This window comes from Suncus etruscus, chromosome 9, assembly GCF_024139225.1.
Source record: "Suncus etruscus isolate mSunEtr1 chromosome 9, mSunEtr1.pri.cur, whole genome shotgun sequence".
In the NCBI taxonomy this organism is placed as follows: domain Eukaryota; kingdom Metazoa; phylum Chordata; class Mammalia; order Eulipotyphla; family Soricidae; genus Suncus; species Suncus etruscus.
The window spans coordinates 35678774-35690909 of record NC_064856.1 but is presented as its reverse complement, the minus strand read 5'-3'; the positions used below and the strand labels follow the sequence as shown (position 1 = coordinate 35690909).

General features: G+C 31.0%; 1 protein-coding gene across 2 annotated transcripts in view; it reads right to left on the bottom strand.

The window, feature by feature from the left end:
• The window catches only part of NOX4 (NADPH oxidase 4), a 161746-nt gene that overhangs the window by 1531 nt on the left and 148079 nt on the right, over window positions 1-12136 (bottom strand). For both annotated transcript variants that reach the window (XM_049781331.1, XM_049781332.1), the window contains 3 exons: window positions 10455-10523; window positions 10405-10407; window positions 8717-8814 (listed from right to left, as the gene is read on the bottom strand). In XM_049781331.1, coding sequence (XP_049637288.1) covers window positions 8717-8814; window positions 10405-10407; window positions 10455-10523 — 170 coding nt within the window. The remainder of the gene's footprint in view (window positions 1-8716; window positions 8815-10404; window positions 10408-10454; window positions 10524-12136) is intronic.

Below are 12136 nucleotides of genomic sequence, written 5' to 3'. Positions count from 1 at the left end.
AGTAGGCAGTAAAGGTCTATGTGTGATCCCTGAGAAGTGTGGGTGAAGAGGAACAAAGTCCTTTATTTTGCTTATTACTAAAAGTTGGCCTGCTGTTCTTCAAAGTAGGGCTAAGTCTATGAAGGTTAGTGGTTTTATAGGGTTGAGCCAAAAAGGACTGGAGTTCCTGGAATTTGAAGGTCCTATGATTTGTGGAGCAAATAATGCAGAGGAAGAGGGAACAGAAATGCAGATCAATAGAAGACTATCTTCAAGTTTTTGGCTGAGTACTGATATACTCACATGTTAAAGCAAAATGTGTATGCCTTGATAAATAACTACCAAGACAAACATTAACCAGCATTGAAGACAAGTTGGAAATATCCCAAAAGTCAAAATGAGAAGAATACAATATATCAGTGGAAAAAAATTAGAATTTTTTTCTAAGAAGCTAAAGAGATAATTTAAAGACACATCTCTCGTGCATGATTGGATCCCTTGTACCACATATGGTTCCTGGATCCTCACCAAGAACCACCCAAGGGCAGAGCCAGGAATGTTGTGAATGTCCCTTTAGAAAAGAGAATATGAGTATAGAACATATGCTAAAACATATATTAATAATGAGTAATATTCAATTATAATACAGACTTTGCCATTTTCCAAACATCAAAAATATTTCAAGATATTAAACTATGTTAAGATATAAATTCTGTTTGGTCTACTTACAAAACTCATTGAAAGAAATGGGCAGATTGATTGTTGTGGTAGATTAGGTGTGACCTGGTGCATAGTTGACAAAGTGTTGAAACTTTAATTTAAAATATGAGTGAATTCAAAAGGTGTAAGTTGCAGCATTATAAGGAATGGACATTAAAATTCTCAATACTGTATTATATATATTTTAAAGTCACAAAAAGAACAGATCTTAAATGTGCTCATCACATATACACAAATTGTGGTGACAAATTTAATGATCATTGCATAATGAATACATATATCAAATCATTATATCATATACCTTAAAACTTATATAATAGATGTAAATTGTATCTCAATAGGTGAAAATATTTCTATTTTGGGTAATCTATATACAGAACTTAATAAATTATATAAATAGTAAATAAAACATAACTAAAATATCATTATCTAAATACTACAACTAAAAATGACAATATATGTAAAACAAAATGTGTACATCTGTCAAAACAGAAAAATCCAGAATTATCATTAAAGAATTCAATATTATTCGATTTTTTACTATAATATTAACAGAAAAATAGTAATATGTTGAAGACTATCAGTTGAAACCAACTGACTATACAGAGTGCTACTAGACAAAAATAGGTTATAAATTATTTAGGAATGCACATATAATATTCACCAAGCGCAGCCAAAATAAAAGGCTACAATAAGTAGTTCCATGACGTACATTTTCTAAGTAAAACCAACTGAACAAGGACAAGAACATATAAACTCTAAAACTCTCTGAAAAATAAATAAAATTAAAACAAAATAAAATTAAAAATTAAAACATGAGAAATTCTGGGAGATAGCTAAATTGACATATAGTCTGAGGTTAATAATATTAAAGATTTAAATAGAAAAGAATAGCTGTCCACAAACTATGATTGAAGATTTTAACCTTAAGATATAGCATAACTTCTTGAACTCAAAACAAGTAGAAATATATACATGAACATAAACCATTTTATACTTAATAAAAGTTAGATTATTATTAAAACAATAAGTATATTAATTTAAAATCTTAAATCGAGTTTATTGATCTGTTGAAATGTATTTTATTACCTAAATCCATTTTAAAACAATATGAAGGTATAATAATAATTTCATAGTAATTAATTAGTGTTTCATACTAAAACTACTACTGTATTATGTCTAGTACCAGATTATCAGGATCCCTTATTTATATCTCAATATCCTCAGATCCCTCATATTCTCAGATCACAATACTAATTAGCTTATCTCATGATTACTATATTGTAATTATACTATATTACTATATTGTAATTGTATTACCTGTTTTCTTTCTTTATACCTCACAAATGAGTGAGATCATCTGGTGTTTGTCCTTTACTTTCTGACTTTTCACTTAACTTGATTTCTACCAATTCTATCCAAGTTGCTTCAAACTGCTTACATCTTATTTAATGACTTAATAGTATTGTTATGTATGCACAACCACAGTTTCATTGTCTACTCATCTCTTTATCATTTGAATTATTTCCATATGCTAATAATGTAAATAATGATGTGATGAATATAACTGTGCATATGCCCTTTTGGATTAATGTTTATCTGCTCTTGATGTGTCCAGGAGTAGAATTGTAGAGTCAAATGGAAACTGCTTTTAATTTTCTAAGTACTCTCCACAACATTTTCCAAAAAGGCTTAACAGTCCACTAAGAGTTGAGTTATTTTTGATTTTTTAATTTTTGTCACATTTCCACCGCATTCACTTTTTCTAGATTTTTGGGTGCTGAATAGTGTAAGTTGATACCTCACTCTCATTTTGGTTTGCTTTTACCTGAAAATCACTGGAGAATAATTTTTTATATATCTATTGGCCTTAACATCTTTGAAGCAATGTCTATCATTATCTTTGAGGAAATATCTCTTTGAAGAAATGTCTCTTCTCTCATTTATTGACAGAAGATTGATCGTTTCTTTTTGAACATTAAGAGAACTTTACAAATGTTTCATGTTTTCCTTTTTCTGATATCTGATATACTAATATTTTCTCCCAATTATTACAGTGTCATTTTATATAGACTCTATTTCCTTAATCGTACAGGAACTTTTTGTTTGATGTAGCCTCATTTGTTTATTTCTACTCTTGTTTTATTTGCCAGTAGGTTTACATCATTGAAAACTCCTCTTAGATTAAGACCTTGGTAAATCCTTCCTAATTTTTCTCTGTGTATTTTATAGAAGGACATATTACTGATGTCTTGAATCCATTTTTAATTAATCTTTGTTTCAGTGTTACAAAGGGATGTCATTTTTCTTTTATCTTTTCACATGTGCTATAAAATTTTTCTTGTACAATTTGTGGAAGATCCAATTTGTGCATTAGTCAAGTTCATCATACATTGTACATACATTGAAGGGTTTACATCTGAGTATAACTGAGTATATAACTGAAAGCTCAGTTATACTTTGTTGATGAGTGTTGGTCTTGGTTTTAATAGTACAGTTTTCATTCTTACATCTTTGCAGTAAAGCTTAAAGTCTGGCAGGAAGACAATGCCTGTCATTTTCTTTTATTAGAATTGCTTAAACTGTTCTGAGTATTTATAAATGTTTTAGAAATACTTTGAAATATTAAGGTTCCATTACAGTTTTTATTGAAATTAGAGCAAAATAAGTCATTTTGCTTATTTATACACTTTCTGACAACAATGCACTAGGACACCATTTTTATTATTTTTATTGGACATATATTAGCTTTTCAATTGTAAAAAAAATTCCTAAAGATTGTTCTTACATATTGTTAAAAGTAATTATATTTAAATCATTTATATAATTATTTTTATTTTTCATTTCACAATTTTATGCTGTTTCAGTTTTTAATCAAATACATCTAAGAGATATTTGTGTGATTTGAAAAATCTCCCAATGTTGTTTTTACTAACCTAATTAGAACTATCCTTTTTATGTGTAGGGTGGGAACTTGGGGTACACAGGTGGTGCTTAGGATATAGTTCTGGCTCTTTGCTTTGTCATTCAAGCTGATACTCAGGATACCATATGCTGTGGTGCTGTGTAGTGAACAAAGATCAGCTGCAAACTAGGCAAATAACTTAAATCCTGTATTATCTTTTTGACCCCATATTATACACATTTTATAATGAATATTAATCTTTGTGATTCATGTGCAATAAGAATATAGCTTTCTATATTTTGATGATATCTTGAGATATATCTATAAAATAGTTTAGGTTGCTAAACTTTTTTTTTTGGTTTTTGGGTCACACCTGGCCGTGCTCAGGGGTTACTGCTGGCTCTATGCTCAGAAATCACTCCTGGCAGGCTCAGGGGACCATATGGGATGCCAGGATTCGAACCACCAACCTTCTACATAAAAAACTTTCTGGCTTACCTCTATGCTATCTCTCTGGCCCCATAGGTTGCTAAACAGTTTAAGCTAAAATATTTAGAGTAATAAGTTAGGAACTAATTCCATAAATATTCAATAATATGTGAAAGTTCTTATTATACCAAGATCATTTTTTGTAAATATTATTAAAGTTAGACATCACATAATGATAATTATTATATTCCTGATACATTTCTCTTTGATCACTACCAAAAAGATTAGGCTAACCTTACTAAAGGAATAAATGTGAGAAACCACAAAAGGGAGTTCTGAATTACATTGTTTTAAAACACCATGAGGCAGTGAAATATTGGTATGATTTCAAACATTTTCAATCTAATCTCAGAGTAAAGAATTTTTTTAAGCACAATGATTACTTCAGGGGTCCTCAAACTTTTTAAACAGGGGGCCAGTTCACTGTCCCTCAGATCATTGGAGGATCTGACTATAGTAAAAACAAAACTTATGAACGAATTCTTATGCACACTGCATATCTTATTTTGCAATGAAGAAACAAAACAGATACAAATACAATATGTGGCCCGCGGGCAATATTTTGAGGACCACTGACTTACTTTATTTACTATAAATTACAGTTTGTGGGTTCTAATGAAAAAATTTTTTGATACATTTTTTATTTAAACAAGTTTATTACATACATGATTGTGTTTGGATTTCAGTCATGTAAAGAACACCACCTATCACCAGTGCAACATTCCAATCACCAATGTCCCAAATCTCCTTCCTCCTCACTGGACCCCTGCCTGTACTCTAGACAGGCTTTCTATTTCCCTCGTACATTCTCATTATTAGGATACTTCAAAACGTAGTTATTTCTCTAGCTAAACTCATCCCTGTTTGTGGTGAGCTTCATGAGGTGAACTGTAACTTCCAGCTCTTTTCTCTTTTGTGTCTGAAAGTTATTATTGCAAGAATGTCTCATTTTTCTTAAAACCCATAGATGAGTGAGACCATTCTGCGTCTTTCTCTCTCTCTGACTTCTTTCACTCAGCATAATAGATTCCATGTACATCCATGTATAGGAAAGTTTCATGACTTAATTTCTCCTGACAGCTGCATAATATTCCATTGTGTATATGTACCACAGTTTCGTTAGCCATTCATCTGATGAAGGGTATCTTAGCTGTTTCCAGAGTCTTGCTATGGTAAATAGTGCTGAAATGAATATAGGTAAAAGGAAGGGATTTTTGTATTGTATTTTTGTGTTCCTAGGTTATATTTCCAGGAGTGGTATAGCTGGGTCATATGGGAGCTCGATTTCCAGTTTTTGGAGGAATCTCCATTTTGCTTTCCATAAAGGTTGAACTAGACGGCATTCCCACAGCAGTGGATAAGAGTTCCTTTCTCTCCACATCCCCGCCAACACTGCTTGTTCTCATTCTTAGTGATGTGTGCCAATCTCTGGGGTGTGAGGTGGTACCTCATAGTTGTTTTGATTTGCATCTCCCTGATGATTAGTGATGTGGAGCATTTTTTCATGTGTCTTTTGGCCATTTGTATTTCTTCTTTGTCAAAATGTCTATCCATTTCTTCTCCCCAGTTTTTGATGGGATTAGATGTTTTTTTTTCTTGTAAAGTTCTGTCAGTGCCTTGTTTATTTTGGAGATTAACCCCTTGTCTGATGGGTATTGGGTGAATAGTTTCTCCCACTCAATGGGGGGCTCTTGTATCCTGGGTGCTATTTCTTTTGAGGTGCAGAAGCTTCTCAGTTTAATATATTCCCATCAGTTAATCTCTGCTTTCACTTGCTTGGAGAGCGCAGTTTCCTCTTTGAAGATGCCTTTAGTCTCAGTGTCCTGGAGTGTTTTACCTATGTGTTGTTCTATATATATTATGGTTTCAGGTCTGATATTGAGGTCTTTCATCCATTTGGATTCAACCTTCATACATGATGTTAGCTGGGAGTCTAAGTTCAATTTTTTGCAAGTGGCTAGCCAGTTGTGCCAACACCACTTGTTGAAGAGGCTTTCTTTGCTCCATTTAGGATTTCTTGCTCCTTTATCAAAAATTAGGTGATTGTATGTCTGGGGAACATTCTCTAAGTATTCAAGCCTATTCCACTGATCTGAGGGCCTGTCTTTATTCCAATACCATGCTGTTTTGATAACTATTGCTTTGTAGTACAGTTTAAAGTTGGGGAAAGTGATTCCTCCCATATTCTTTTTCCCAATGATTGCTTTAGCTATTCTAGGGTATTTATTGTTCCAAATGAATTTCAAAAGTGCCTAATCCATTTCTTTGAAGAATGTCATGGGTATCTTTAAAGGGATCACATTAAATCTGTACAATGCTTTGGGGAATATTGCTATTTTAATGATGTTAATCCTGCCAATCCATGAGCAGGTTATGTGCTTCCATTTCTGCATGTCCTCTCTTATTTCTTGGAGCAGAGTTTTATAGTTTTCTTTGTATAGGTCCTTCACATTTTTAGTCAAGTTGATTCCAAGATATTTGAGTTTGTGTGTCACTATTGTGAATGGGGTTGTTTTCTTAATGTCCATTTCTTTTTTATTACTATTGGTGTATAGAAAGGACATTAATTTTTGTGTGCTAATTTTGTAGCCTGCCACCTTGCTATATGAGTCTATTGTTTCTAGAAGCTTTTCCATAGAGATTTTAGGGTTTTCTGAGTATCACGTCATAGAGAATTTAAAGGCCACATGAAAGTAAAAGCTCTATGTTTCTATATATTATTTAAATTTGGTATAAAATAATGTTCTGACAGCTTACTAAATACTAGATGAGTTAGATAAAATTTAAAATATTACTTTAAAGTAAATTTGAAAGTAATAAAAACATTTAAAATATTTTAGTTTAATACTTTAATATACAAATTTTTTTTCCAAAATGTACCATAAATATGATTTTCCCAAGAAAAGCATGAATAGAATAGATTATATAATAATGCTATTCTGGAAAACATTATATATAGTCCTGGCTCTTTGCTTAGTTATTATTCCTTCTGATACTGAGGGCATTATATGCTGTGGTGCTGGGGATTGAAGCAGGATTAGCTGCATACAAGGCAAATGAGTTAATCCTTGTACTATCTCTTTGGTCCAATATTATACTCAATATTAGAATCAATATTAATCTTTGTTATTCATGTGCAATAGAAAAAATACACACGAACTTTAAAAGAAAATGAACAATTGACAATATAAACATACAAAATTTCTCTAAATCATTAACATCATGGTGAGGATTCTTAAGAACTAATAAAGGAAATCAATACTTATATATTAAAATTTTATTTAAATTACAGTGATTTAAAAAGTTATTTGTAGTTGAATTTTAGACATGCTATGTTCCAGCACCAAACTCCTACCTGTATCAACCTTCCTTGAACAATATTCCCAGAGTCCATTACATACTTTCTCCCACAGCGTGTTTGGAATTTTGCTTCCAAATTTAACAAAAACAAAGAAAAAATAATAAAGTTTTCAACACTATACTATGAGAATTAATCAATGAAAGGTAATCAGTAAATAGTAAAGAAAGAATGAGTTTTGGGGGCAAAACAAGATCTAACTAAGTGTAACAATATTATCAGATTTAAGATAAATGATAACAGGAAAAGAAGAAAAGAAAAATATAATCAAAATGGATTTAGAATATCATACTATAGATGTACAATATATACTTTCCTCCAAGGGAAAGAAATACTATATTTAAAAATCAGACATGAATGCTTTATTAACAATTTGTAGTACAGCTCATTCTTTTTTTAAGTCTTACTACTGGGACTCACACTATAATTGCCAAAATAAAAAAAAAAAGTTATAACCAAATAACCATGACACATGTTGAAGTTTAATTAAATTCATTTATGAATTTCTAAGCTTAAATATTTTCATTAAATTTCTAACAAACCACCACATACTTCAACTACAACCATATATTTTAAAAATTCATATTCATTATTTTAAAGAGATAAAACTAATTTAGAAAGTTATTTACATTGCACTGGTAAAGAGGGGTGTTCTCTTTATTACTGGAACTGAACTACAATGATGCTTGTAATCATGGTGCTTAAATAAAGATATTATTAAAAAATAAAATTATTGTACAGTACATTATTTGTACACACAATTTTAATTACTCATAATTATGAAATAATGGAAATAAATACCAATTTAAAAATTATTCTATAAAGATTTAAATGCAGGGAGGATAATTTCTTGCTCAAATTTTATTTTTAAATTAAATTTTATTTTGACTAGATAGTTGAAATTGTTAACTTTCATATTTCCTTCTTTGTTTTTTGTTTTTCTTTTTGTGTTTTTTTGTTTGTGTTGTTTGTTTTGGCAGCGCTCAGGGGTTACTCCTGGCTCTACACTCAGAAATTGCTCCTGGTAGGCTCGTGGACCATATGAGATGCCAGGATTTGAACCACTGTCCTTCTGCATGCAAGGCAAACTCCTTATCTCCATGCTATCTCTCCGGCCCTCATACTTCCTCCTTTGATAGTGATGTTTCTGATTTTTTTTTGAAAATACCTTATTTATCTTATCTTTTAAAGCTATATTAAATGACTTATGAATATTATAGTTTGATAATTAGCAACATGCAAATTTTTAGAAGAAAAGTACTTACCCTCTGTTACATTTTGCTATTTGAGCAAAAAGAAATTGCCATGGAGGACGTCCAATACAAAGTCTTGAATTCAGTGCCTGATATTTATCTCCAATTATCTTAGTTTAAAAAAAAGGAAACTATGTTTTATATAATACTAACACAAATAACATTTTTTCTAACATATGTCTTGTTTAATTCTTTACCAAAATAGCTAAAGCATACATGTATCAAGTGGTAACCTACAAAGTACAGCCATTTAGCAGCACTCGTACCTTTTTTTCATTTAAAAACCATATTTTAATTGAATTATTATAAAGACTGGCTTCCTTATTTAAATAATCAGTTTTATAAAAACTGAATGTTAAGAAAAAAGAATATACTCTAAATGGTGCATAGAGAGCAGATGCATTATACAAACAACTAATTAAAATTTATTTAAGGGTCTGGAATTTAGCACAGTGGTAGACTTTTCCCTTGCATGCAGCCAACCCATAACAGACCTAGGTTCAATCCCTGGCATCCCATATGTTCCCCCAACCTTGCCAGGAGTGATCTTTGAGCAGAGAGTTAGGAGTAACTTCTGAGCACTGCCAGATGTGGCTCATAAATCAATATAAATAGATAAACAGATAAATTAGATAGATAAATGATAGATACATACATATATATATACAAAAATATATATTTAAAAATCAAACTGGCAATGCTTAGGATTATTTCTGACTCAGCACTGATAAAAGTGATGTGCAAGAAATGCTTAGGGGACAATATTTCAAGCTGGGGATCAAACTGGATTGGCTGCATGAAACAAAAAATTTCCTCCTGTCCCTAATTAAAATATTTTACTATAAAGTTTTCATATTTTACTCTTACATTGGTATAATACCACAATTTTTATTATAAATTTGGAGAGATGAATCTATGGCAGAAAACCCAAGACAGAATAATTCAAAAATTCATTGGGATATAAATCATTTCTTTTTCTTGGTGTTTGAGATTAAAAGAATATTCAATATGAAGTGCAATATGAGTCAGAATTAAAAATGACCTTTTTACTCAGACAGGAAATCCCAAGCACAATAGTTTTACAATAAAATATAATTTATGTTCTTTCCCTAATTATGATGAAGAACTATACTGCCTTAAATATGAAATAAATACATACAAAATAGTTAAAATTCTGACCAGAAAATTAGGATTAATCAGTTCTTAGTAAGCTGAAAAGTATTTTTCTTTGCAGTCAAAGTATTACAGAAAATATATGATAAATATGCTACAATAAAAATATGTAAAATCACTCATGTCCAGATTTAATATTTTCAACTTTTCAAACATCTGTCACCTTTGATTTGGAGATAACAATATCTAGCAATAATGCCTAGCTTTTGCAACTGTTGAAATTACATAAACTTATGCACGTGTAATGTTCTGAATACAAGCTAGCATACTAGGAAAACCTACATTTATAATTTCCTATGGATGAAAATACACATAAATGCTCTACTCAATCAACAGTTGCTGATTGTTGATTGAGGTTAAGATATCTAGAGGTAAGGAGCTTGAGGCAGTATCAAGAACAACAAGAGATGGACTGTTTTACAAATGAAAATCATATGTGACTTGTTTAAAATAAAACCCATAACCTCTCTGAATACATTCCCACAAATATCCTGTAGGAAACTTTTAGCTTAGCCCTTGTTATAAACCTTCTATTATCAAATGTTTTCTTACTTTACAATGACATCTAATCATATACCTGTATTCCATCTGTTCGACTGAGGTACAGCTGGATGTTCATATAATCAGGTCTGTTTTCTTGCCAAAACTGAAAGAATATAAAAATTAATATACTTATTAAAATTATTCCTATATATGATTATACAGTGTGTCATTATCTAAGATTTGTGAGTCTAGAATTTTATGGTGTATCTTGATTTATCAGAAGCAACTCTACAAGCATTAAAATACATATACACATATCTATATATATAATTCATAGATAATGTGGCATGAACATGCCACATTTTGATATTAATAACCTACCTGTAAAATTATGTATGATGCTGGTGGTAGCAGTAAAAAATAATCAATTAAAAGGAATGACAAGGGCACCTGGGGGAGAGTGACAGACTTGTATCTACTATTATATGTAGCCTTGAGACTTCCTTATTTCTTTGTCAAGTAGATGACAAATGTGAAAGATATTCAACACGCTTAAAATTTTGTGATTTAGCTTTTATTTTTGGTTTTGGGGCCACCTCTTTGCTTCAGGATGACTTCTGGCTCTGTGCTTAGGAATTCATCCTGTCAGGCTAGATGTTCATATGGGGTATTTCGGGTCAAACCTGAGTCAGCAGCTTGCAAGGCAAATGGCCTACTCTCTGTAATAAAGGGCTCCAAAATCTCCTTATTCTAAAAGATGAAATGATAATAAAATATATTTAACTTTAAAAAGAAAAAATAAATGATCTCTCAATTTTTTAAAAAAATAATAATAATAAAACCCAAAATTAAAGCTATATTCAAACACATTTATTTTATGTTCCTTTCTAAATTGAATTAGGTTTATAAATTTTAATTTTGAAAAAAGGAATTAGTTCCTGGTTATAGTAATAAATAATACTTCAAAAAATGCATGGTTTGCATTGATTCCTGAATCAAAAGATGTCACTCTGAAACTAGATCAATAACTCCTGCATTTCTAACCTGTCTTGTGCCTAGGATACACAAAGCTAAAAACATAATTTAAATACAGATTTTTTGGGGGGTCACACCCGGTGACGCTCAGGGGTTACTCCTGACTATGCACTCAGAAGTTGCTCCTGGCTTGGGGGACCACATGGGACACTAGGGGATCGAACCGCGGTCATCCTAGGCTAGCGCTGGCAAGGCAGACAGACACCTTACCTCTAGCGCCACCGTGCCGGCCTCTTAAATACAGTTTTTGATTATTTTATTTCCTTCATTGTAACTTGTGTTACAAGCAATAGTTTTTATTAAAATGACAATTTTATGCAAGTAAAGGACACCATTAAAATTGGATGAATCAAAACAGTATCACAAATAGATTAAGCATAAATCAAAATGTTTTTCTTTTTATGTATATTGTCTTTCACTTGATGTATTTCACAAGTAAAACTAATATGATAAGAATCATGGAGGATGTACTAACATCCTAACATTAATAGAAATCATACTAATTATACTAATCATTTTTAAAGTTACTTAATTTAGATATAAAAACTAAATCTCACATTATGTTTTATTGCTTTACTATTTAAAAGTATGAATAAATAACATTTGTGAAGTTATAGTGAACTATCAAGATTTCAATTCTACAGCATGATGAAGAATTTTCCATTCTGAAGTACTCCAATTACCCATCATTATAATTTTTCAGGCTCATCTATAAGGTTGAATGTCTTTGAAGAAAATATT